Source organism: Plectropomus leopardus, chromosome 6, assembly GCF_026936395.1.
Source record: "Plectropomus leopardus strain MGB_pleo_1.0 chromosome 6, ASM2693639v1, whole genome shotgun sequence".
In the NCBI taxonomy this organism is placed as follows: domain Eukaryota; kingdom Metazoa; phylum Chordata; class Actinopteri; order Perciformes; family Serranidae; genus Plectropomus; species Plectropomus leopardus.
Genome location: NC_142181.1, coordinates 6,711,473 through 6,733,973, shown reverse-complemented (window position 1 = coordinate 6,733,973; position 22,501 = coordinate 6,711,473). Strand labels below are relative to the sequence as shown.

The 22,501-nt window shown below is 38.4% G+C and overlaps 1 protein-coding gene across 1 annotated transcript; it reads left to right on the top strand.

Annotated features, from left to right (window-relative positions):
- Positions 1-2: 2 nt before the first annotated feature.
- LOC121943044 (lysophosphatidic acid receptor 4-like) lies at positions 3-20,173 on the top strand. The gene is made up of 2 exons (XM_042486415.2): positions 3-264; positions 17,567-20,173. The coding sequence occupies exons 1-2, from the start codon at positions 235-237 to the stop codon at positions 18,449-18,451; spliced, it is 915 nt and encodes a 304-aa protein (XP_042342349.2). The 5' UTR covers positions 3-234; the 3' UTR covers positions 18,452-20,173.
- The last annotated feature ends 2,328 nt before the right edge of the window (positions 20,174-22,501 follow it).

The following is a 22,501-nucleotide window of genomic DNA, read 5'->3' as shown; positions in this document are numbered from 1 at the left end:
CACACACACATTTTTTAAGCTCATAAACTCAGTCCATTTAATTTATCTTTAATCAAATCTGCACCATGGGATGTCTGCTGCCTGCAGTTTCTGTTTGCGCTGCACAGACAACAATCACCTGGATTACTTTTGACACAGAAAAAAAAACTGTTGATTATAAACGGGCCTGAAGTGAAGGAGCACCACTTTATGGGATTTCTAAATGGATTTATGGACGTTTATCCTTGACGGACAATGCAGATCCTCTCACACCTGGAAAAAAAGGTAAGTTGCACTGATTCTACATGAATAATGTCTCTGAGTTTCTGGGGTTACACTGCATCTCGTTCTGGTCGTATCTTTGCTGGTTTTCTGTCCTTCTGTAATGATAGCAATATGTAAAAATGACAAATTAATTTTTTTCTGACATATCGTAACGACATTATTCTGTCACCAAACATTTCCACTGTAACAAATTCCCATTGTGATTTTTTTTCTCAGTGACATGCTTACTTTTTAACGAGCAAGCTTCATTACCTTAGCTCAAATGTTAAAGCTAGCTGACTGTAGATGTCACCAGAGTGGGCTGAATTAGCTGTCAGCTGGAGTGACAGTGGCAACGCTGCATGCTTTTTATAGGAACACATTTTCTGCATACCTTACAATGTGATGAAAATCATCCTTTTCACTCACTCATACGAAGCTTGCTGATTTCCCTCATTCTGTATTTTAATGTGCACCTGGGTTTAAATGATATTGTTCATGACTGCACTGATAAGCAAACCAAAGCTGGATAGAGAAGTAAAATAAAGAGGGGGGGGGGGTCTATTTCTACTCAGATACATGTAGACATATATGCTTCCATCTCCTGCAACACAACTCACCTCACCTCTCAACCATGCTGGATTCTAACCTTTCAGAATATTTTGGGCTTGGTTGTGACAGCCATTCGGCATCCATGTGGGATGGTGCATGTTTTGAGTGTGCATGTGGCAATGCGATAAAGGACAGATGTCAGACATAGACAGAGATAGCATGGAGAGGAGGAGAGGCGGAGAGCGGGCCAGCCTTGGCCAAGTCGTTTGGAGTGGGTGGAGAAAGAGAGTCAGAGATAGCAGCTCAGTGGCACATGTATAATTGACAACCTATGCTTCCTCTCCATACAGTTTATGACATTTTCTCTCTGTAATCTACTTTTCCTGACCGGCACTAAAGATGGTAGTGGGCTGGACTGTGAGTCGGCAGCTTGGATGGAAATGGCAGAGCATAAGCTTGGCAAGGAGAATGTGAAGGGGAGAAAATGCCAAGGCAGCCTTGACATTTTTTTTTCCTTCAGTGTTGCACTTTTAACAAGAAGCAGGTCTGTCACTGATAAAAGTAGCGAGGATGGGAGACACTGGGGCGAGGAGGCACTGGGCTAAAGCCAGTGAGGGTGTTTTGTTTCAGTATTGTGGGTGGCATCTAAATAGGTGTTGATGTGAATGATGGGAAGGAAGAGTGAAAGTGAATAACTGAGGACAAAATGCCCGGGGTTGGTGTTTCTCATTCAGGGCTGAATATGTTTTCTTTTCACTGGAGATTATGTGAGACAAAATTTGTGGGTTTATACAAGCATTTTTGTGGTACCACTGTTCCAAGAAAAGAAAAAAAAAAAATCACGTTTCGGTGATTCCCTTGAAATTTCATTGAGCGCCATCATTTGATCAAAATTGCTCTTTTCCCAGAACTTTATTTTATTAACAAATACTGAAAACTATCAAAATTCACAATATTTCACAAGAGATAAACTCCAGGAGTAGAGCTCTGTTGATAATTCTGCTGGTCGCATGTAAAAAAGCTACAACTCGTAAGTGGCTAAAGCCCCCTCTATTGAGGGCTGGATAGACATATTTCATAAAATATATACTTTGGAGAAATTCACATATTCCCTCAGATTACAGCAACATAAAATTCACCAATATATTGTGGAGATGGATACATAAAAAAAGACAAGGCTTTACATGAGAAACCTGTGCATAATGTAAATACTAGAATCCTCCCTGTTGTTTTGTTTTTATATAGTTTTGTTTGGTACTAGCAAATGCTGCCTGTGAAACGAGGCATTGGACAAATTACTCATTTAATTTACATTTTGAAATTTTCATGTCTTTTTGTGTAAACAAAATTACAAGTTACAAGTTAATGTGCTTAAAAAAATATTTTTGTTCACTTTTTTTTAAAACTGCCTTATTCTGTATTTATTTGGGACCAAATTGATCAAAGTGGTAATTTGACTTTGATTTAAAATATCCTTCACATAATAGAGATGGCTGTCTTGAATAGGAATCCTCTTTTTTTCTTTTTGTCTCCTTCTTGAAATACTTCTTCTTCTTACTTTTATTAGTAATAATAATAATAATAATAATACTAATACGTTAATTTATTTGTTTATTTTATTAATATGCCTTTTTTGACTTTATCTGTCCTTGTGTGCTTTTGCTTGTTTACCTGCTCACTAATCTTTTGACTTGTACTTTTATTAATTACTTTTAAGCACTTGTCAAAACAGGCTTAAAGTAGAGTTTTTGTGTTTGTTTAAAGCTTGTCTGACAGCCTTTGTTTCTTGCACTTACTTTATTGCAGCAATGTTGCAGCATTCCCAGATCTCAGTTATGTTCACACCAACTGAGTTAACTGCAGAAAGTAGGAAAGTTAGAGGCGGCTGTAGATCATGACAACCACCTTTCATTCCCAGGTCGTTAAATAGACCCACCGAAGCACTGCCACCCTTTAGCATCGCCGTTTGATGCAAGTACAGCTGAAACTCAGTGCAACACATAGTTAATGTTATGAAACAGTCACAGTTTGATTGGGGCAGAAAAACTACCTGGTTGGGTTTAGAAAAGATAATGTTTTGGGTTAAAATAAGTACATATTTTTTTACGTAACAATAACGTAATATAATATCAACATGTCACATGAATCAATGCATGAAAACTTGGCATACTTAAAAACATCATTGTTTCAGATAGGACACAAACTGCGGTCTACTGGGTGCAAATGTCTTCCCTCCCAACCTGGACTTTCTCACTTTTTGTACTATGTCAGTTGTTGTCAGCAACAAGTAATCCTGTGGACGGGCTGGAGTTCGCTAAAAGCTCCATGCATGTGTAGAGTGGGTCATCCACTGATTAGAAGCTCGGCAGTTTGATCCCCAGTTTGCATATCAAAGCAACATAGCAAACCACAAACTGGTTGTGAGTACATGTTAATGATTACTGATGAGCAGATGATACCCATTATCACCACTGTGGCTTGTAGTGTAAAAGTGCTTTGAGTAGTGGGAATGTGCCTCAAAATGCAGCATTTTATTTGACAAAGCAAGACCATAGTTTTGTTGTACCAGAATAGCCTCTTAATTCCATAGTGTTTTTTCTGTCGCCCACAGCGTTTTGTTGCTCAGCAGATAAGAGGTCTTTTGTAGGTCACAGTCACCTTGCCTCATGGCGCTTTTAAAATAACAATTTTGCAAAGTTTGCTATCTGCTACCATCAACAATGTGTCACCCAGTTAAATCAGCTCGTAGGACTTTGTCCTCTAAAACCAAACAGCATCAGATCACCTGGTTCCTCTTTTTTAGCTGTTCTGCAGAGTAGAACTAAAACATTTGGTGATTCTGCTTTTTTGCTTTGGAACAGTCTGCTGCTGCTGGAGGATCTAAGAAGAACTGAAAATATTAATGCTTTTAAGCATAAACTAAAAATCTTTTTAGTCTGGCTTTTATGTAGTGTCTTACTATCAAAATGTTAGTGTTTTTTACTAATTGTATTTTTTAGGATACATTTTTTACGATCAAATTTTGCTTTTTTCATATGTTCTTGTTTTTGTTTCTTCAATCAAACTGTGAAGCACTTTAAATTACATTTAATTTTTTTGTAGGTGCTGTATAAATGAAATGTATGAAATGCAAATTCATGCTCAGCGCTGCCAAAACATAAAACTAAAAATCTGATTGGGTTTCTCAAATTTACCACAAACAACCTGAGCTTCAACACACAAGTCTGTCTAACTTTCTGCAGCCCTCATTTGAAAGCAGGGGACACCACCGAGAGACAAAGAGGACACGTCAAGTAGATTAACTAGATTCTCTTTCTTTTTCCATCTCACTTGTCTGCTCCTCTTCACTCTACGTTTGCACCTTTCTTCCCTCTCACCTACTCTGACTTTTCTTTTTTTAAACTTGTTATTCCATGCATTGCAGTTTCTCTCACCCCCCCTCACTTAGCAGCTTTCTCATTGCTTGCACATATTCCCCATCACCTGTTTCTTCTTTCACACTGTCGCTGCCTCAACTCCCAATTTTCCCATTCTGCTTTTCCTCCCTCCCCTCCCTCCTTTGCCTTTCTTGAATCCAACTCATCACGCTTCTAACCATCCAGCTAAGTGTGCATTGTTTTGGCACCATGCTGTTCAGCATCATGGCGTACAGCGTGTGTTCAATCTCCGTGTCTCTCGTAGGGTTTTATCTCCCAGTACAGTGCTTATCTGTGGTCTCTGGGAATTGTATGAAGCATATTGAGCAGGTGGAGATAGGTAGGGGTTGTGTATTGCCTATTCCCATTTAAATGCAATGATTTGCATTTTTCCCAGTTGAGAATTAAGTTCCGCTATGTTCCCCATTAGCATAAGTGATATAGTGTGAAATTAGAGCTTACAGCAGAACCTACAGGAACCATAATAACAAATCCATGTGAGTGATGACTTCCTTCCTCATTCTTGTTGTGTTTCTTACAGTTTGGCCTCAGTGTGGCTCGTCTTCATAGATGCACAGTTATTACAGTCTTGGAGGCATAAGCTACATATGATTTTTAGCGTAACACTTCCCTCTAGGGCTTGAATGTGCCGTGCGAACACGAGCCTCCCACTGACAACAAATAAGTGCTCTCGCACACACCAACGAACTTGAAAGAAATGAAATTCCTGATGAAAGCAAACATGTTAATCGAATAAGTTCAATTTTCAGACCAAAGTAAAAGGATTTGCCCCCTGGCATACTGGAGAAGGTTATTTGATTTCTGAATATGAAGCGATATTTCTCCCCCGTGTTCTCGCAACATGCCTCTGAATGTCTGTGATTGGCTCAGCTTGACTGAAGGAAGTAATTTACACAACAGTAAATCATTTATTTTCTTAGTAGCGAATGGGCAGTCCACCTATTTAAGCCTTTTGTTGTGGAAAAAAACACATAAAAGACGAATATGTGGACAAGACTTAACATAAAAGCAGTGCAAATTGCTTTACAGTGGCTCATATTAAGTGAGACACTGTAAAGTGCTGCCATGCAAGGTACTTGTATGAGGCAGTCTTGGTCTAAGTGCCTTGGCTCAGGACATTTCACCATGCTGACAGGAAGGATCTGAATTTAACTACAAGCCCTGCAAGTGATGCACATCCTGTTGGAACACACTTTTATTTCAATATGTAACATTTTAGAGATGACCTGTGCTGCTCATATTTTAGGATCATACTGTCATTTAAGGTTTCTTCTAGAACATGTTGTCATGCTTTTAATGGTCAAAAAACGATGTTTTCCCTCATGCTGTCTGTGCTGGAACACCTGTATTCACTTTCTGATTCTGATTGGTCGGTTTTTCCAAGTCTTTCAAATCCCGGCAGCTCTGCACCCTCATTGCAGCCAGAGGAGTGACTGTAACATAGTAGAGAGGCACTTCCATGAAAAATCTCCAGTAACAGCTTCTGAACAAAACCGGACATGTTCAGCGATTAACAACATGGATACATAATAATAACCGATAAAAAAACACAACAACCATGAGATAGCTCGACTGTCACATACTAAAGCGATACAAGTTTTGGTAATTTTATAAAATTCCCATCCTTCAAACTGATATTTAAATGGCTTCAAAATTTAGCACCGGATATTTTATGCAAATTTATCAGCAGGCAAAATAATGGTAGGAACATCATAAGACCTCCTTGGGGCAGTCAGCATTTTCCATGAAAGGCTCTAAAATGTGGAACACGCTACAAACAAAATGAAATTAACTTTTATTAATTAAAATTAATTAAGACATTAAGATTTTTAACAAAAGTGTTAAAGGTTAGCTCAAGCAAAATCAGAGCATGTGAGCATTTTTAATTATTTTATGTCTTATGGTTAAGTGTTGTAAATGTAACATTGATTTCCTTTTTCTTACTGTAATTGTATGTTGTAATCCTATGTAATCTTGATGCAATTTCTTTTTACATATTTCACTTCTTTTTACTGTAACTGCTATTGTATGCACGTTCACCCTCTTCTTTGAAAATATGGCCAAATCTAATATGAACATCATTCATTGTAAAACTGCATATTACACACAAAATACAGAAGCGCACAGTTGCCTTACTTAGACAGTTTTGTGATTTGATCTTTCAAGGACTCCTCTTACGGAGTGCATGGTGGGGTAAACTCCAGGCATTGTTGTTGTCACAAAAATTTCATGAAAAGACCACAGCTAACATTTGACTCGCTGATGGTGAACTGAACTTCCCCTGTAAAGTGAATGAGATCGGATGGCAGCAGCAGGGCGTGACAGAAAGATGCAGTGTTGGGCAGTTTCCTGCTGCTTTCAGAGAATATACAGGAAGTCAGAGAAATGTTTACATCCTGTTAGATCCATCTGCAGGTTACCTGTAGTTTGCAGACCACGTATACAAGGAGGGCAAGGCGACTTTATTTATTTATTATATATATATTCACAGAACAGGGCAATTCAAAAGACTTTACAAAGCAATACAATATAAAACACAATTAAGGATACAGATTTACAATAAAAGAGTAAATAGAAAAGATATGAAATGTAAAATGAATTACTAAATGATTTACTAAAATCACCATTAAAATAACAAAAGTGCAGACAAGAAGTGCAAAGATAAGATTATTAAACCATTTAAAACTACGAAGACAACAAAAGGAGAAATGACCCCCAAATAAGCAAGAAATTAGTACAAGAAGTACAAGTAAAAGCACAAGTAAATTTCCTGAAAATTAGTAAAAAAAACAAAAACAAAACAAAAAAAAAAAAACAAGAAAAAAAACAAACAAAAGACCTTCAAAAAAGTGCTTAAATTATAATAATTCTGTAACACAATATGTAATTATGATAATTATGAATAAAGTTTTTCCCCAGCTTTTCAGTTTGCAATTTGTGGAACATTGTTTTTACTATTTGCCTTTTTTCCCATGTTTTTGAAAGACACCAAGCCCATTTGCTCAGCATTTAAAGGTTTAAATGTGAAGGCCATCTGAAGGACACACAAGAAAAGTGATGTGCATTCAAAACCCTACTTTAGTAAAAGTTGTATTAAAAGTAGTAAAAGTATTGTCAGTGCATTTTGGTTAAAGTATCAAAAGTAAATGAACTTGTTTTGCAGTACAATGCCCCATGTGACTGCTATGATATTAAAATGACTTAGATATAAGTTTTAGAATACTTGAACAGTCATTACCAGGTGGTGTAGGCAGTGTTAAAAAGGATTTTTTTTAGCTTTGACTTAAAAGTGGTTTAGTGTCCGGGCTCATCTGGGAGGTTGTTCCACATTTGTGTTGCAGGATAACAAAATGCTGCTTCACCATGTTTAGTTTTGACTCTTGGGACAGTCAGTGTTGGTCAACCCCAGATGTCCTTAAGGTCCTCAGGGGTTCATATGTCACAAGCATGTCAGAGATATATTTGGGCGGAGAACCGCCAATTGATTCACACACAAGCTGTGAGATTTTGAAATCAATTCTCTAAATGACGGCTAGCAAGTGTAAGGATTTAACAAGGATTTAACTGGAGTAATGTGGTCATATTTCCTAGTTTTTGTCAGGACCCTTGCAGCAGCATTCTGAATGAGCTGCCGAAAAGCTTGTCTGTGGATAGAGTGTTGCAGTAATGTAATCTACTGGAAATAAAAGTGTGCGTGAGGCTTTAAAGGTCTGGCTTTGACATTATTCTTCTGAGTCTGGGAATGTTTTTTAAATGGGATGATTCTGAATGTGATCATCCTTGTTTAGAAGCACTGAAAGCAGCGTCTCCCACAAGCAGGGTATCACGTCCCTTCACCTTTGACACAGATTCTTTGTCCTTGTGTGCCTCGTGCTGCTTCTTCTGTATGCCACTGTTAATTTCATCTTTCCCCTTGTGAATGAGATCCTTTTTTATTACCTGCTACCCATTCATAAAATTGCTCTCTGGCTCATTAACACCTAGATCAGACAGTGGCTGATATTTAGTTTTTATCCCTGGTGATGCTGTATTTCTTCCTGTGATACAAGCATTTGTTTACCTGAATTTGTTTGGTTTTGGAGTGTGCCAGGTGGCAGAGGTATCAGTCTGTTCAGGTGTCCCTTTTTAAGTTTCAGGAAAGACACTGTATCATCCAGGTTTAGGATATGTATTGCATTAATACAATTATCAGTCACACAAGATATATTTGTCACCAGATTGAACTTTTCATTATGCAACATAAGACTAATAGTCTACACTCTGGCGTTAGGGAAAGCCGTCATGCCTTGGGTCTTGCAGTTAGTGGAGAGCAGCTGCGGGGCCTGGCTCTTAAAGCTGCGGCCGCCATGATCCTGTGATGTTATAGTTGTGCATGATGTCAGAGCAAATTTGCATCAAGATGGACACAGATTTAACCGGCATGCATTGTGTGGTGATTGCCAGTAATCGATTCTGCACAGGAATTGGCTCATCTCGGATGAGCCTAATATGTTGTTTGTATGTATTTTACAACTTTTGGTCGAAGAATCACAGGAACAGATTGATGTCCTATAATTTCAAATTTAAGTCTATAGCTTACATACAAATCCTTACAGGTGCAGGTTTGTCTACATTCAATGCTGGAAATAAAAGAATTAACGATCTGTATACTGACAAATCTAAAATTCAGCATATTTATCAAAACAAGTATGATTGTCAATGTGGATTAATCTGATGATTATTTCTTTGACGAACAAATCAGTTGTTTTGTCTATAAAATGCTAGAAAATGGTAATCAGTGCTTTTCAAAGCGCTTGTCCAACTCCTGAAGTGTCTTGTTTTGTCCACAAACCAAAGCAGAAAAATGAGAAAGATAATCTGTGAAAAACATGAAATTCCTCTGCCTTATCTGTTGTCTTGTAGCGCTTCTAATGGCCTTACTGCGCGTGAACAAAACAACCAATCAGAGCCGGGGAGTCTTCAGAGTAGCTGTCAATCACGTCAATCACTGCTCATTTGACAGTTTGGCTGCAGTTTACGAACAGTGATTGACGTGATTGACAGCTGCATTTGAGACTCCTCGGCTCTGATGAGTTGTTTTCCGTTCGCCGCGGCGCTGGGAAGAGGAGAGAGATGCTTTCTTTTATTTATTTCACAAACTATCTTTGTACTTCTCTCAGGATATAGTGGCAGTTTCAGCAAATATGACAAAAGGTTATTTGCTTTAAAGTAGAGAATTTTGACTGTTTTGACTGTTAAAAATGCACTTATTGTTTAACAAATTAGCTGTTGATTAATTTAATAGTTGATAACTAATGGATTAATCACTGCAGCTCTTATCGACAAAGCTTAGAAATCAAACGTGAGCCTATATGAATAATAGGGACCTTTAATATAACTCACATATACTGCTGCTTGACACATGAACGTCTCAGTTCTAATGACAAATGAGTAAATTATTACTGCAGTTACCACAGTGTACAGATTTGTTGCTGTGGATAGCATTTATGGAGCAAGACGGATCATTCATTGTTGCTTATGGCCTTTTGATTTAAATAAGAAATAAATATTTCCAGAAATAATCTCATTTAACATTTAACACTTACATAAAAACATTGGCTATAATATATATATATATATATATATATATATATATATATATATATATATATATATATATATATATATATATATATATATATATATATATATATATATATATATATATATATATAATATAATTACAGTTGCTTTTGCTTCTTCCTATTTATTTTGAATAGAAATGTATCAAATGATAAATATGACAATATTAAGTTCGCTAATAGTAAAGAATTGTCACCAGAAAGCGCAGCTTGGCGTTCCCCCAGGACTTCAGTGAGTTTTCCTAAATGTGTAAATAAGCAAATGTTTGCATTTTTTTACTAATTATAAATGATTTTTTCTCGTGAGTAATTATAGTCACATTATAATACACTAAAATGCAAACTGACTACTAAAATTATTAATTGTAATTAGTTGCAGTCCACTTAGTTGTGGTACCTGTACGAGTGAAGGATTGATTATGATATTATATATAGATTTTTTTAAGATTATTTTGGCCTTTTTCTGCCTTTAATTCATAGGAAAGCTTAGGGTGAAAAGGGGAGACAGAGAGGGGGTGACCCACAGTAAAGGGGCTGAGGCTGGGATCAAACCTGCAGCCGCTGTACATACTCTATCCATCGAGCCACCAAGCACTGCTTGATATTATTTATTAATACAACCCCATGTCTTGTTTCTTTTCAGCAAAAGAGGTCAGCCTCCTTCAGATAACCTGTTTAAGACAAAACAAATGGAAAGCTGGGCTCCACGCCTGCTCGGCACCCACAAGAGGAAACAAGGTTACATTTCAGGCCAAATTCTGTTCCAAAGCTACAATCATTAACGCTGGCCACTTTGTCCAATTCCAACTTTAAGCATCTCAAGTGCGTTGTTGCATTTTGTTTAGCCCAGCGGGCAATGCTCAAGATTGCAGCGCTCTCCTCTGTTAAACCGTTTATTTCTGTTGACAGCTTTATTATAGCTTTCCACTCATTTGCATAGGTAATCAGCCCATACTTCCAGAACCTGTTAAGATTCAAGATGGCAGCCACTAATTGGAAAAGGGAAGGCAATAAAGCACCGTTTGAGTTTGAGTTTCCAACTTCCTCTCTTTGCGTGGGACTAATAAAGTGAGGTCCCTGCAGCTTGGGACAGATTAACTTGTTTTGTTTTTTTTTGGCCTCAGATGAAACATATGAAGCGGGTTAATTGCCTTGGCCCAGCTGGTAATGGCAGAGAAATCGTCTAAAGCATATAATCTTTTCAAATCCGTGGCTCTTCCACAGTGCTGACTTCAACAGCCAGGAGAGAGAGAGAGAGAGAGTGACAGACAGACACAAAGCACCCTTCCAGCCGTATTGACTTGCTGTGTTTACAACAGTGATATTTACCTGACTGAGACGGCAGAGGAAGAGAGAGAGAAAAAAAACATAATTTGCTCATTTTCATAACGATCTGGACTCGTCAAACACTTGCTTTCCTGCCACATGCAAACACACAAACACACATCTACAGGGTCACTGTTCAGTCAGTTCTAAACTGCCAGCTGCATACTGATGCTGGCATGAACACACACACACACACACACACACACACACACACACACACACACACACACACACACACGCATTTGCTCTGCAGGCCACGAGTGCATGGCTCATTGTGACTCCAGCCTTCGCAGAAATGGAAATTTTAATGAAGTGAGCGCAGCAGTGGTTGTCTCCTCACCCTTCCTGGTGTGGAAGAATGGCACTTTATCCATGCTGGCCAAAAATGGACGGGTGATTTCATTAGAGATAGAGGCAAGAACTCCAGCCTCTCTCCTAACAACCACAGCCCTCCTTGTGCCCATACCATGTTAGGGGAGGGGTGAATACACACTCATTGACCTCATTTCAATCCCACTAAGCTTTTAACCACTTCCCTTCTTTTTTGACAGGACAGGTCACCCTACTTTTGGCTCTTTAATCAATGAAATCATCACCTTCTTTGTGTTGTTAAAAAAAAAGTCAGCTTTTTGAGAGGTGCAATACAAGCCTACAAGTTCGATGGTGAATAGTTGGCACAGCCACCTGAACCGCCACTGACCGTGTTAAACTAAAAGTTTGGTTTTATTTATACAGCCCTTCATCAAATGATGCAGCTATATCCAGAATGCCATCTGCAGCTGAAGGCCCTTTAAAACATTGAACAAGGTCGAATAATTTGAAAACTATGATGTGAATACCAATGTTTTCTCCCGAAACTCTCTGGATAATCCGCAGGTCTGGCTGTTTTTTTAATTGGTACTATTACAGAAAGCAGTTTTGGTGAAGCTTTTGACATTGAGATCTGTGTATTATTTAGATATTGTCCGGTGCCCAGAGGGTGTGGGTGGCTTATTTCTTTGTAGAAGTTTGACTGGGTGAAGTGACTGTCTAATTTATAGAGCCCCTTTTTAAAAACAGCACTAATCATGTTTGTTTTCTCCACTTGGAAGCAGAACTCCACAACAAACTACTGTATGTATTTAACATATTGTGGCTTAACAAATTTGATATGTCTCACATGTTGCAAACAATTGCCTATTTTACACATCCAGCAGACACAATAGCATTTATTACTAGCCAAGACAACATCAAGTCAGCTTTGTTGTTTTTACCTTGTGAGTCTGTGCAGTGGCAACTACCACAAAAGCAGTTTTTCACCAGGTTTATGTTTGTCTGTCTGTCAATGCGATACTGTTACAACTATGCAAGATGCAGTCACATAACTCTTGCATGTGTAGTTAAGATCCCAACAAAGGCTGAGTTCAAAGATGAGTGTGGTCAGAAGTCGAGGGACAGGAAGTAGGGAAGTGGCCATAGGCCCCCCACACTTTACGCCCCTGATCCACATTTGTTTTAGGTCACAGATCACTTTACTCCATTGCAAGATGTTTTTTTTTAATTTTGTGCTGTGTCTGGCCACCTGAAAAATGCCCTGAATTTATTCTCCTTCAAGCTCTGTTTTGGCCTTGTCCAACTCCTAAAAGAATATCTGATTTGTTGGCTGCTGAATGCTCCACTATGTAACTAGTTGCTAATTTTTTCTGTCTGACATTTTGTGCTAGTCAAGTGTACAGTGGATTTATATGAGCTGTGTTTGCTGAAAAAAGCTACCAGCTGCATCTAAAAACAAGGTTGATGACAGCTGTTAGACTGAACCACAAGTGTGAAGTTGGGTGTTTCAGAAACCACAATGAGCAGAAAGTTGCTAAAATGACTGTAGAACTGGAGGGAACTACAGAGTCAGGAGGACTAGGACTGACCCCTTTAACATTGCACATAGACATTTGATCCTTTATTAATACAAAACAATTGATCATAGTGAATTAACCACCATGCAAATCATATATACTTTACATTTTAAAATGCCTTATATAGTTTTAGATTTGATTGACTTGTCTTGACATTTCATTGGTTCCATTTGATTTTTGCACAGTGCCAAAATCAATGCCAGACTCTAAAAACGTGCTTGGATTTGTGAGCCATTGTTTACATTAAAATATTGATGAATGCAGCTCTAAGCTTACATCCCTAATTTGTAATGATTCTAATGTCAGCCTTGTACCGAGTGATTTTTTCACCACTAAAGGGTTGAAAGCCACCAATTCAGCCTCTCTGAGATATGTGTTTCTGACCACCTGCTAAGTGTCAGTCTAATAGTTAATGGGGTTTCATTGGTGGAAGTTTGGTCCACCAACTCCTAAAAAATAACATATTTCCTGCTAGATTTTCAACTTTTTTTTCCACCAGTATCTCGTTAACTTTGGCTCTGTGGTATTTCTTGCTGAACAGGTAGGATATGGTATTATCATCTTGTGCTTGTTTGCTGGTAACTGAATGCAGTTTAATTTGCTAGAGTTAGAGCTGCTGGGACTCAGCCATACAAATTGGTGAATCAGACTGTATAGGTTGTGCCATAGTATTATCATTTCCCTTTTCTCCTTTATTCTATTTGGTTATTATTGTTTCTTCTTTTTATTTTATTATGAAAACCCTATTGCATACAAACACTGACATAAAAAACCCTCATGCCTGTCTCTTTCCCACATTTGTTCCACTACCTCCCCTGTCCATCTCACTGTCTCTGCCAGCAGCAGGCCCAGCACCAGCATTTTGAAGCAGTGTTTTTACCTGCAACACTAATAACAAAGATATACAGTATTGAGAGGCGCTCAAGTTTCTTAAATATTAGGGTCCAGAGAAAAAAGCATCCCTGCATTTACTAGAGAAATCAATTTGGGCTCTTTTGTGCCCTGAATGCATTGATGAGCCAGCCAGAATAATACTCTGAAAAGAATCTGCACCTTTTTACTTAAGCGTACGAGCCGGGCAAAAAAAAAATCACATAATTGCTGTCACTACAGCAGCCATTTCGATTTCAATCCTTCAAAAGGTTATGGCTGAGAGAGCTTGAAAGGAACATTGTAAGTGGTATATTGGTGATTGAGTGATAAGGAGAACGGTATGAAGTTTGGAAGTTGCTGCTGTGATGTTATTGCACACAGATTCCTCACTTTCTCAGGTGGTGTCCTCGTGTATTTCGAGATTTTATAATAAACACATACATATGAAAAAGCAATTTGTAATTTTGATTGCTTTTTCCATTATGCATTGCATACTGTGAGCAAAAATAATGTCAATGTGCAATGCAGTCAGCATGTGCTACAGGTTACTAAAACAGAGCAGTTGCCAGTGCTAATTCTGTGTAAGTCATGGTGCTACCAGCGGGCACAATCCATTCTTTGTGGATCTGGACATTTGTTTTCTGATATGTATGAAATCAGATGTTAACTAATGAGCTTTATTGGTGGATTACATTTGCACAGAGCCAGGCAAGCTGTTTTCCCAATGTTTCCTGCCTTTATGGTAAGCTAAGCTAAGCTAACCAGCTGTTGGCGTTACATTTGGGTAGTGCTCATATTTGACATGGTCCGCATTATTTTATAAAATAAAAGTACATGTAGTTTGACAAGATAAACCACTAGTTTTTGCTGAGCAAGATGCGTTGCTATAGGTGTTGGCATGTGCAGCCACATTCATTGTCTTCTGACTTAATATTCATCTTGCAGTTTCAGGCACATCCTGTCCTGCAGCACACTCTTTGCACATGCAGGCTTTGCATGTTTTCCTCTATGTTTCACTTGTGTAGCATTATAGGTCATGCATTATTTCATCGCTACAAAAACAAAGGTATTGTTCAGGTGACATATGACTCCATCCTCCAAGTCCAGTAAACAACCTGTTTGAGTGTCGGTAAAACCTTGTACATGTGATTCTTAACTGATGTTGAGTGTGGCTGTACTGTTATAAAGCAGATAAGCAGCTACAAGTTGTCTTGCATCTGCTTACCCTTGTTTGCTCATTGCTTCAATATCAAGACTGATAACATTTCTCACGACATGAACATGCAAATTCTTGTGATCAACATGATGTGGTCTCATAAGCGGAACTAGCAGACAGAGACCACAAACAAGCAGTTAGGCAGATAAGCTATGGCTATGGAGACAGTCCAGCAAATGGCAAGAGAAGCTCTTCTGTACACACTGGGGTAAATGATACACAGGGGTGGCCTGATTTGGGAGTGTTGACCAGGTGTCCTTTTAGGTTTCTTCTCTTCTTTTGCTTTAGATAATTATTTCTGTCCTTATCTGCCTGTCCTTTCTTATTCATATATATATATATATATATATATATATATATATATATATATATATATATATATATATATATATATATATATATATATATATATATATATATTATAGCCCACATATATACATTTTTCAAAACAATTTTATAATTGTTTTTGGTCAATGTTAAAAAACTGCATGCACAGTTTTGAGGGGGACCTCACTTGTCAAGCCTCTTGAGGGTTTTCTGACTGAAATATAATATCTCAGCATCTACTGGATGGATTATTGAATGGGTTGCCACTGATTTTGGTAAAGACCATGTTCCCCTCTCTGATAACTTTACATCTGTCAACATCATTATGTCAAAATTTTTATTTTTCCAATACTTCGGCAAGTCAGCTATTTGGTCATACATGTAACATTCCCGTCAGTCTCATCTGTATTTTTTGTTCAGTGCTAATTAGCATATACTGATGGAATAGGCTACATACTGCACTCTTGATAGCTCTGAAATCCTCAGAAATGTTTTTAAAAATTATTTCCGCCTCTCCACAGTTCAGTTGCCGAATTGAGTGTGTGCAGCTTCATGGCCGCTGTATCTGTGAGACCTTGAGTCCTAATAACTTCGTATCAGTCACTGATGCTGGCCAAGTTAAGTACAGTGATGTGCACCCAAATTAACTTATTCAGATACCTAAAAGAAGTTACAGTAGTATGTACTTTGCCTCTTCACATTTTAACCAACTGACACCAAAATGGCTCAACTCTGTCCTTGGATTGTTAAACAGCTTGGTGTTGAATACTACTGTGTTGGTTTGTGCAGGAGGAGAGCTGCTCATGGAGACGGTCCTTCAGCGCCCCCACTCCACCCCTCCACCATCACAAATAGATTCTAAATCTAAGTTAAACACCAAATATGACACGGCATCAACTCTATCTCTGCAATTTTTTACTTGCTGGCCTGCAGTTTTTATTGCAAAAAAGAAAAACACCCCACCTGAAACATTTCAACATGTATTGCATGTTGTAGAACAGCTGCTATGATTAAAAACAGGCATTTCAGGCCACAGCAATCCCGAAAGAGCCTGTGAAAACCTGGAGGGACTGTATAGGAGCTGCGCCATAGACAATGAATCAGAGCCTGATTTTGTGGACCCACAGAATGTTTATTTTCCCTTTGATACTCAAATGAGCTTTATTATATCAGTTCTGAAACAGATGTACGTACTCTCTCCCCTCAGTACCATCTACAAGATCTTTCCCAATTCATAGTATATGGAGCAGCTGCAGACTTCTACTTGATGACATCACAGATTTGAGTTTTGGCATTTTAGTTTTTGGATTTGGGAGAGAGCTGTACTAGGAATAAGATGTATACATTTTAAAAATGGATGTAGTTCCCCTTAAATACTGATTGTGTGGTTCAGTGCATTGACTGCTGGACTGCACAAAATTAAGATAAACTGAGGAATTAGGTAGTTTACAGTTTCTAAAAATACTATCGTGCAAAACATGTATGCCCAACATTACACAACACAAGTACGTCAGTCATACAACACCATACGTGTGTCATATGTGGCTAAATGCCATAGGAAATGTGTTAATGGAAACAAACTACATCACTGTAATTTTTCCCTCCCTGCTGAGCCAGTAATTAGTGTATATATAGTGCTTAATTAGTAGCTTGCCAGCTCAGATGGAATTTCAAATGCAGGAGCCTCAAGTATAGTGCAGATGGTGTTTCTATAGACTCTTCTTGTATTGGTCTATACAGTTTGCAGAAATGGGACCTCTTGAACAGAGGGACTTTTTGAAACACTTGTGTGAGAATATGCGTTGGCTTACAAACACTGTGCATGGTTGTGGTTTTGAAAAAAAAAAAATCTTACAGGATGCTTCTTTTGCATGACTTTAAACTCCTACACTATTTCTGTTTCACTTGAACACCACAACATTTCAACTCTTGTTAAAGTTCTTTCCTGTTTTAGCGCTTTCAGACACTTTAACATGTAGCAGCAACCTTTGTACACACTGATCTGACTGCGAGAAGGCGTGCTCACTGTGGTCTCTTTTGCAGTAACACTCACTTGCCTTGCACTTATGCTTTTTCTCACAGAAGCAAAACATGTTCAACATTACATTCGAAAATGGAACAGAGGTGGATCTGAGAAACACAGCGTACGCTCTGGTGTTTGGATCTGTTACGATGCTGGGTCTGCCTCTCAATGCTGTGTCGCTATGGATTCTGTTGCGCAGCCACAGCCTCAAATCTCCCAGCAACATCTTCATGGTCAACCTGGCCATCTCCGACCTGCTGCTTGTAATCACCCTGACCATGAGGGTCTACTTTTATGCCACAGGCACTTGGCCTCTGGGCAACATGGCATGCATCTGGATCACGATGCTCTTTCGCAATAACATCCGCTCCAGCTCCATCTTCATCACCTTCATCAGCATGGACCGGCTGCTGGCTGTGGTTTATCCTCTGAGGTCACGGCATCTTCGCACCTCTTCCAACGCCTCGAAAGCTGTCGCACTCGTTTGGCTGTTTGTATTGGTGGTGAACATCCCAGAGGGTCTGGATTTTGCAAGATCTTTGAAAAGTTACAATGTATCCACCTGTTTTGAATTTCGTCACAAGCAGCTGCACAGACCAGCACTGGCTTATTTTCAGCCTGTGTTAGTGCTCACCTTGCTGGCAGTCAATGTCGTGTCCACTGCTCTGGTGTCTTGGACTCTGCGCAGACATCTCAATGACTCTGCAAGGATCAGGAACAAGGTGAATGTCATGCTGATTTTTGCCATGAACTTGATGATGTTCATCATCTTTTTCTTGCCTGTGTCACTCCTTGTTTTCTTTAAAAGCTGGGGACCTGCTCGCACGCCACTGATATGTCTTGCAAGTGTAAACTGCTGTCTGGATCCTTTGTTGTATTACTTTTCTTTTGATGGTTTCTGGAAGAGAAAAGAGGATGTGGACACTTCTGTCGCAAGGGAATAGTGGCTGATAAAAATAGACAGGACAGGTTGCAGTAAATACTACTTAACCCTTTGAAACCTGAGCAAATTGGCTTGATTTCCTAATCGTGGCAAGAAAGCAATTAGTAACATAACTTGACAAGAAATGGCCCCAAAATTAACAAATAATTAGTAAAAAGAGCCTATAGTTACCTGAAATTAATTTAAAAAAAGGGAAAGAAAAACACAAAAAGTTTAAAAAAAGGGAAAAAAATAACCTGAGGGAAGTGGTGTATATATATATATATGCTTTTTCTGTAACGTGTCAAATGTAGCACAAGAAAACTGATGTTGATCCAGGTGTTGAAGGGTTAAACAGCATTATTTGTGTGTTGTGTGGGGATGTGCGACAGAAAGGTCAGAAAGTGAAAAATTGAATTATTGTATATTTTAGGAACAAAATCCAAACTTTTACATTATAACAGTCTCTTTATTAATCATAAGGTCAATAGAAAAAAGAAATAACTGTTTTTTAAAAATGTAGATTGATGTTTTATGACCTGAATAAGAGATATAAATTTAGATTTTCACAGTGCGACTAACTGTCAGTGGTTGTGTTTTTTCCCCTTTACGTGTGACACAGATCTGATATTTCGGCAAAGCTACGCATGCCAAACTACATCTTTTTTCAGTTTCCATCTGAGCTGCCAAAATAAGAACAAAATCCCCAGGCATCTTGGCAACTTGTATTGCATACACAACATACCAAACTTCTCTGTGCTGCCATGATTATAAATAAATCTGACTGACATGTTGGATCTGTGTCATATATGGCTGGTTGGCTACATGAGCTTTAATGGGGAAAATAACACTCAACAACACATGACAGCTGCTTCAATTCAGTCAATGTCATATAACTTAAAAATAAAATCAAAATACTTTTACTCCCACTTTCTGACACATTTGACAGATGTAATGCAATTTATTCACAATTTAAAACTGATTCAACTTAGAAAATGTCTCCCTGTTGCCTTGGAAATCTAAGTTGATTAAAGTTAACTTGAATAATGAGTTCAAAATGAAGTCATGTTTTGTGAAAATGTACGCAAACTTAATAAGTCTCATGATTTTTTGTTAAATTAAGAAAAAGAAAAAAAAACCAGCTCTTAATATTTTGTCACAGTCACAGTTTCCATGAACTGTCATCATGGTTTGTATTGTTTCCATCACTAACAGAGGAAACAAACATTTAATAACATGCAGTCTAAAAAGAATCCACTGATTTAACTTAAAAAAATAAGGTCACAATTGGCACAGATTTTTTTATGTCGTTCCAACTCTGGCATTATTGATTAGATCCTAAAGCTGTTTTTTTATAGTCTAACAAACCTAATAACAACAACATGATTTGCTTTGACCTTGAAAAGCTAAATTAAATTGACCCAACTTAACATTAATCCAAATGCGTTTGATACAAGCAGAAATTTGGGATACTAATGAGGGCAACATAAGGCTATTCAAAGTATAAATTTGATTTTGCTTCTTACACTGGTCTAGATTTTTTAAATCTCATGCGCTCTTTTATGCCTTATATGTAGACATACTGAATGTATAAGTAGGTGGCATCAAAAAATGCTCATGGTAAACTTTCAGTTTAGGGATGAGACATAATCCTTCTTCATCCTTGTTAGCTCTTCTTTTGATTGCTTTTAAACATCATTTGGCAGTGTCTCATGTGTCTTTGGTTATAAATCCTGTGATGCAGCTGAGGCTTTTGTGCTTTTTGTCAGTGTCTCAGTTCGAGAGCCAGCAGCTCTCAAGTCCCGTAAGCTTTTGCCAAACGGAGGGTGCATCTGTATGTGCCTGTAGGAAATTGATCCAAAAAGGGATCTAAGATTTGAAACAATCCAGATGTAATGTTTGGACGTAGACTCTGGGGATTTGCTGTTGACAATGAGGACGCTTGACATCAGGTGGCAAACACTCCACACGGCAAGATACTACCCTGACCTCAACACTCCTTTTCACACGCAATGTTATTCGTCTCGTTTCTTAACCAGGTCACTGATCAAATCATGGAAACCACATGTACTCGGTATTCATCCTTTGCAACTACTTTGATGCTCAAGATAACATTTTACCCAATGTCCCTTGTGTTCTGAGCTTTCACTGTAACACATGTGAGTTAATTTTAATAAGCAACTGCAAATTACAACAAATATTTATTTGTTTGTGTTGAATATTGTGCCTTCTTAATACAGTCAGGTCATCTGTACGGCTGCTGCTGACCACATCTCTCTTCATCATGTACCTTCATAAATTGGAGGCCAGTGTGGAGGCGGTCTCCTCCCTGGAGCAGCTCCATATATGTTTAATGTGACCTTTGCGTGTGCCCTCTACAGGAGGAAGGTGAATGCTGAGAGGCTGAACAGAAAAAACAGCCTCACCTCTGTGTTGATTTTGTTTTAGCCATAATCCAGCACAATACCGCCGATGCTATTTGCTCAGTCTTGTCCTCACCCTGCTGAGGCCATAAAAAGCCAAATTAATTTTAGCAGCCTATATGTCTGACAGCCTTTATTCGGTGTGAAGCAGATTGTTTTTGTACGCTGCTGAAATTGCCTTGATTTGTGTTCATGGGAAAACTGACTCTGCAGCTTTCTGTGTGGTTGTACAAATTTACCTTTTTATTTATATGAGTGTTTTCCAAATGTGTATCAAGGTCAAGCTCATGTTTGCTCAGAGCTCTCCATCTGTAAGTGACTGATATCCTGGATCTGGAGGGACGGGTGGGTTTAACTAAATGTGTCTGCTAGGGCTGGTCATGGTCAGCTGACCCTCTACCCCCCCAAGGCAGAAGCAGGAAAAACACACAAATCCTGTGTGTGTTGCTCTATTTCCTCTTTCTCTAGCACACACACACGCACACAAACATTAACAGTAGCATTTGTTGAAAAAAAAAAAAGTCGGTACAGGTACATTCAGGTCTGCAAGCATTGCTGCCAAGACCCACAAACAAGCCTGTTGAGCTGTAGCCAAGTCTGCCTTGGACCAGAGGAGGACGGCTATTCAAAGACAGCAGCAGCTTTGGTGACTGTGGAGAGTCGGGCAGCACAAAGAGCCAAAAAAAGCTGAGCAAAGAGAAAAAACGGGAGAGACAAAAACAAATGCTGAGCTACTGAAAGGACAGAGGAGACACCAAAGAGGAAGCACAACAATCCTCCAGTATTTGAAGCCTTGAGAGAAGCCCAAAGATCATTTGAACAGATGGAAATGCGCAGAAGGCGTCTCGCTTTATTTTAATTTTTCTCAATATGACATGAGAGTGCAGGACAAAATTCCTGTTAAAACGACAATGATAGAAGGCTGGAGCCCAATCACTGGACTTGCTTTTGATCCAAAAAGCAAAAGGAATGAAAAGTGAAACATTTTCAATCAAAAACGCAGCATTTTGATTCAACCTTCTTCAGACAAAGTGCTGCCTAGATGAGTCAAATTAATCTTCAGTCATATTATAACAACCTTGAACCCTGTAAGAGTAGAGTGACGCCAATAAAAGGCAGAAGGTCACGGAGGTGACAGAAAAAACTCAGAAATACCCGCCAGCTCATTGCTCAGTTGCTTCAATTAGACTGATGATGCCAGAGGCCTAAACTGCACGTGAGATAAAACCTAAAAATCTGCTGTAACCAGTTTAGAGCTGATAATATGATGATACTTAAATCCTTTTGTAATGAAACAGCTGCTACCCACACAACACGTATTTACATTTATTTTGTTTTCACTGCATATAATCAACAATAATATAATCAAAATCTATCCAACACCTGAGCAGTGATTCCCAAACTTTTTCTCTTGTAACAGCTGAAAATGAAGTTGTGTCACCTTGTTACCACTTATTACGTATTACAGATTTCGCTCTGACGTAACCTCTGAATCAAAAGAGTGCATGTTTTTTTTATTTATTTATGTTTCATTTTGTAAAATTACCCAGTAACTCATGAGTAAAACACTGATTAGTAGGAACCTTGTAAAGCAATTTAGTGCAGCAGAACTATATTTCGTCTGTTACCCAAATCTGTTTACAAATGAC

Bases quoted from the DNA above. Each gene is read 5' to 3' on its own strand.
- LOC121943044 (XM_042486415.2), top strand. From the start codon at position 235: ATGCAGATCCTCTCACACCTGGAAAAAAAG. The intron at 265-17,566 runs GTAAGTTGCACT...TTTTTCTCACAG, and splicing joins TCTCACACCTGGAAAAAAAG to AAGCAAAACATGTTCAACAT.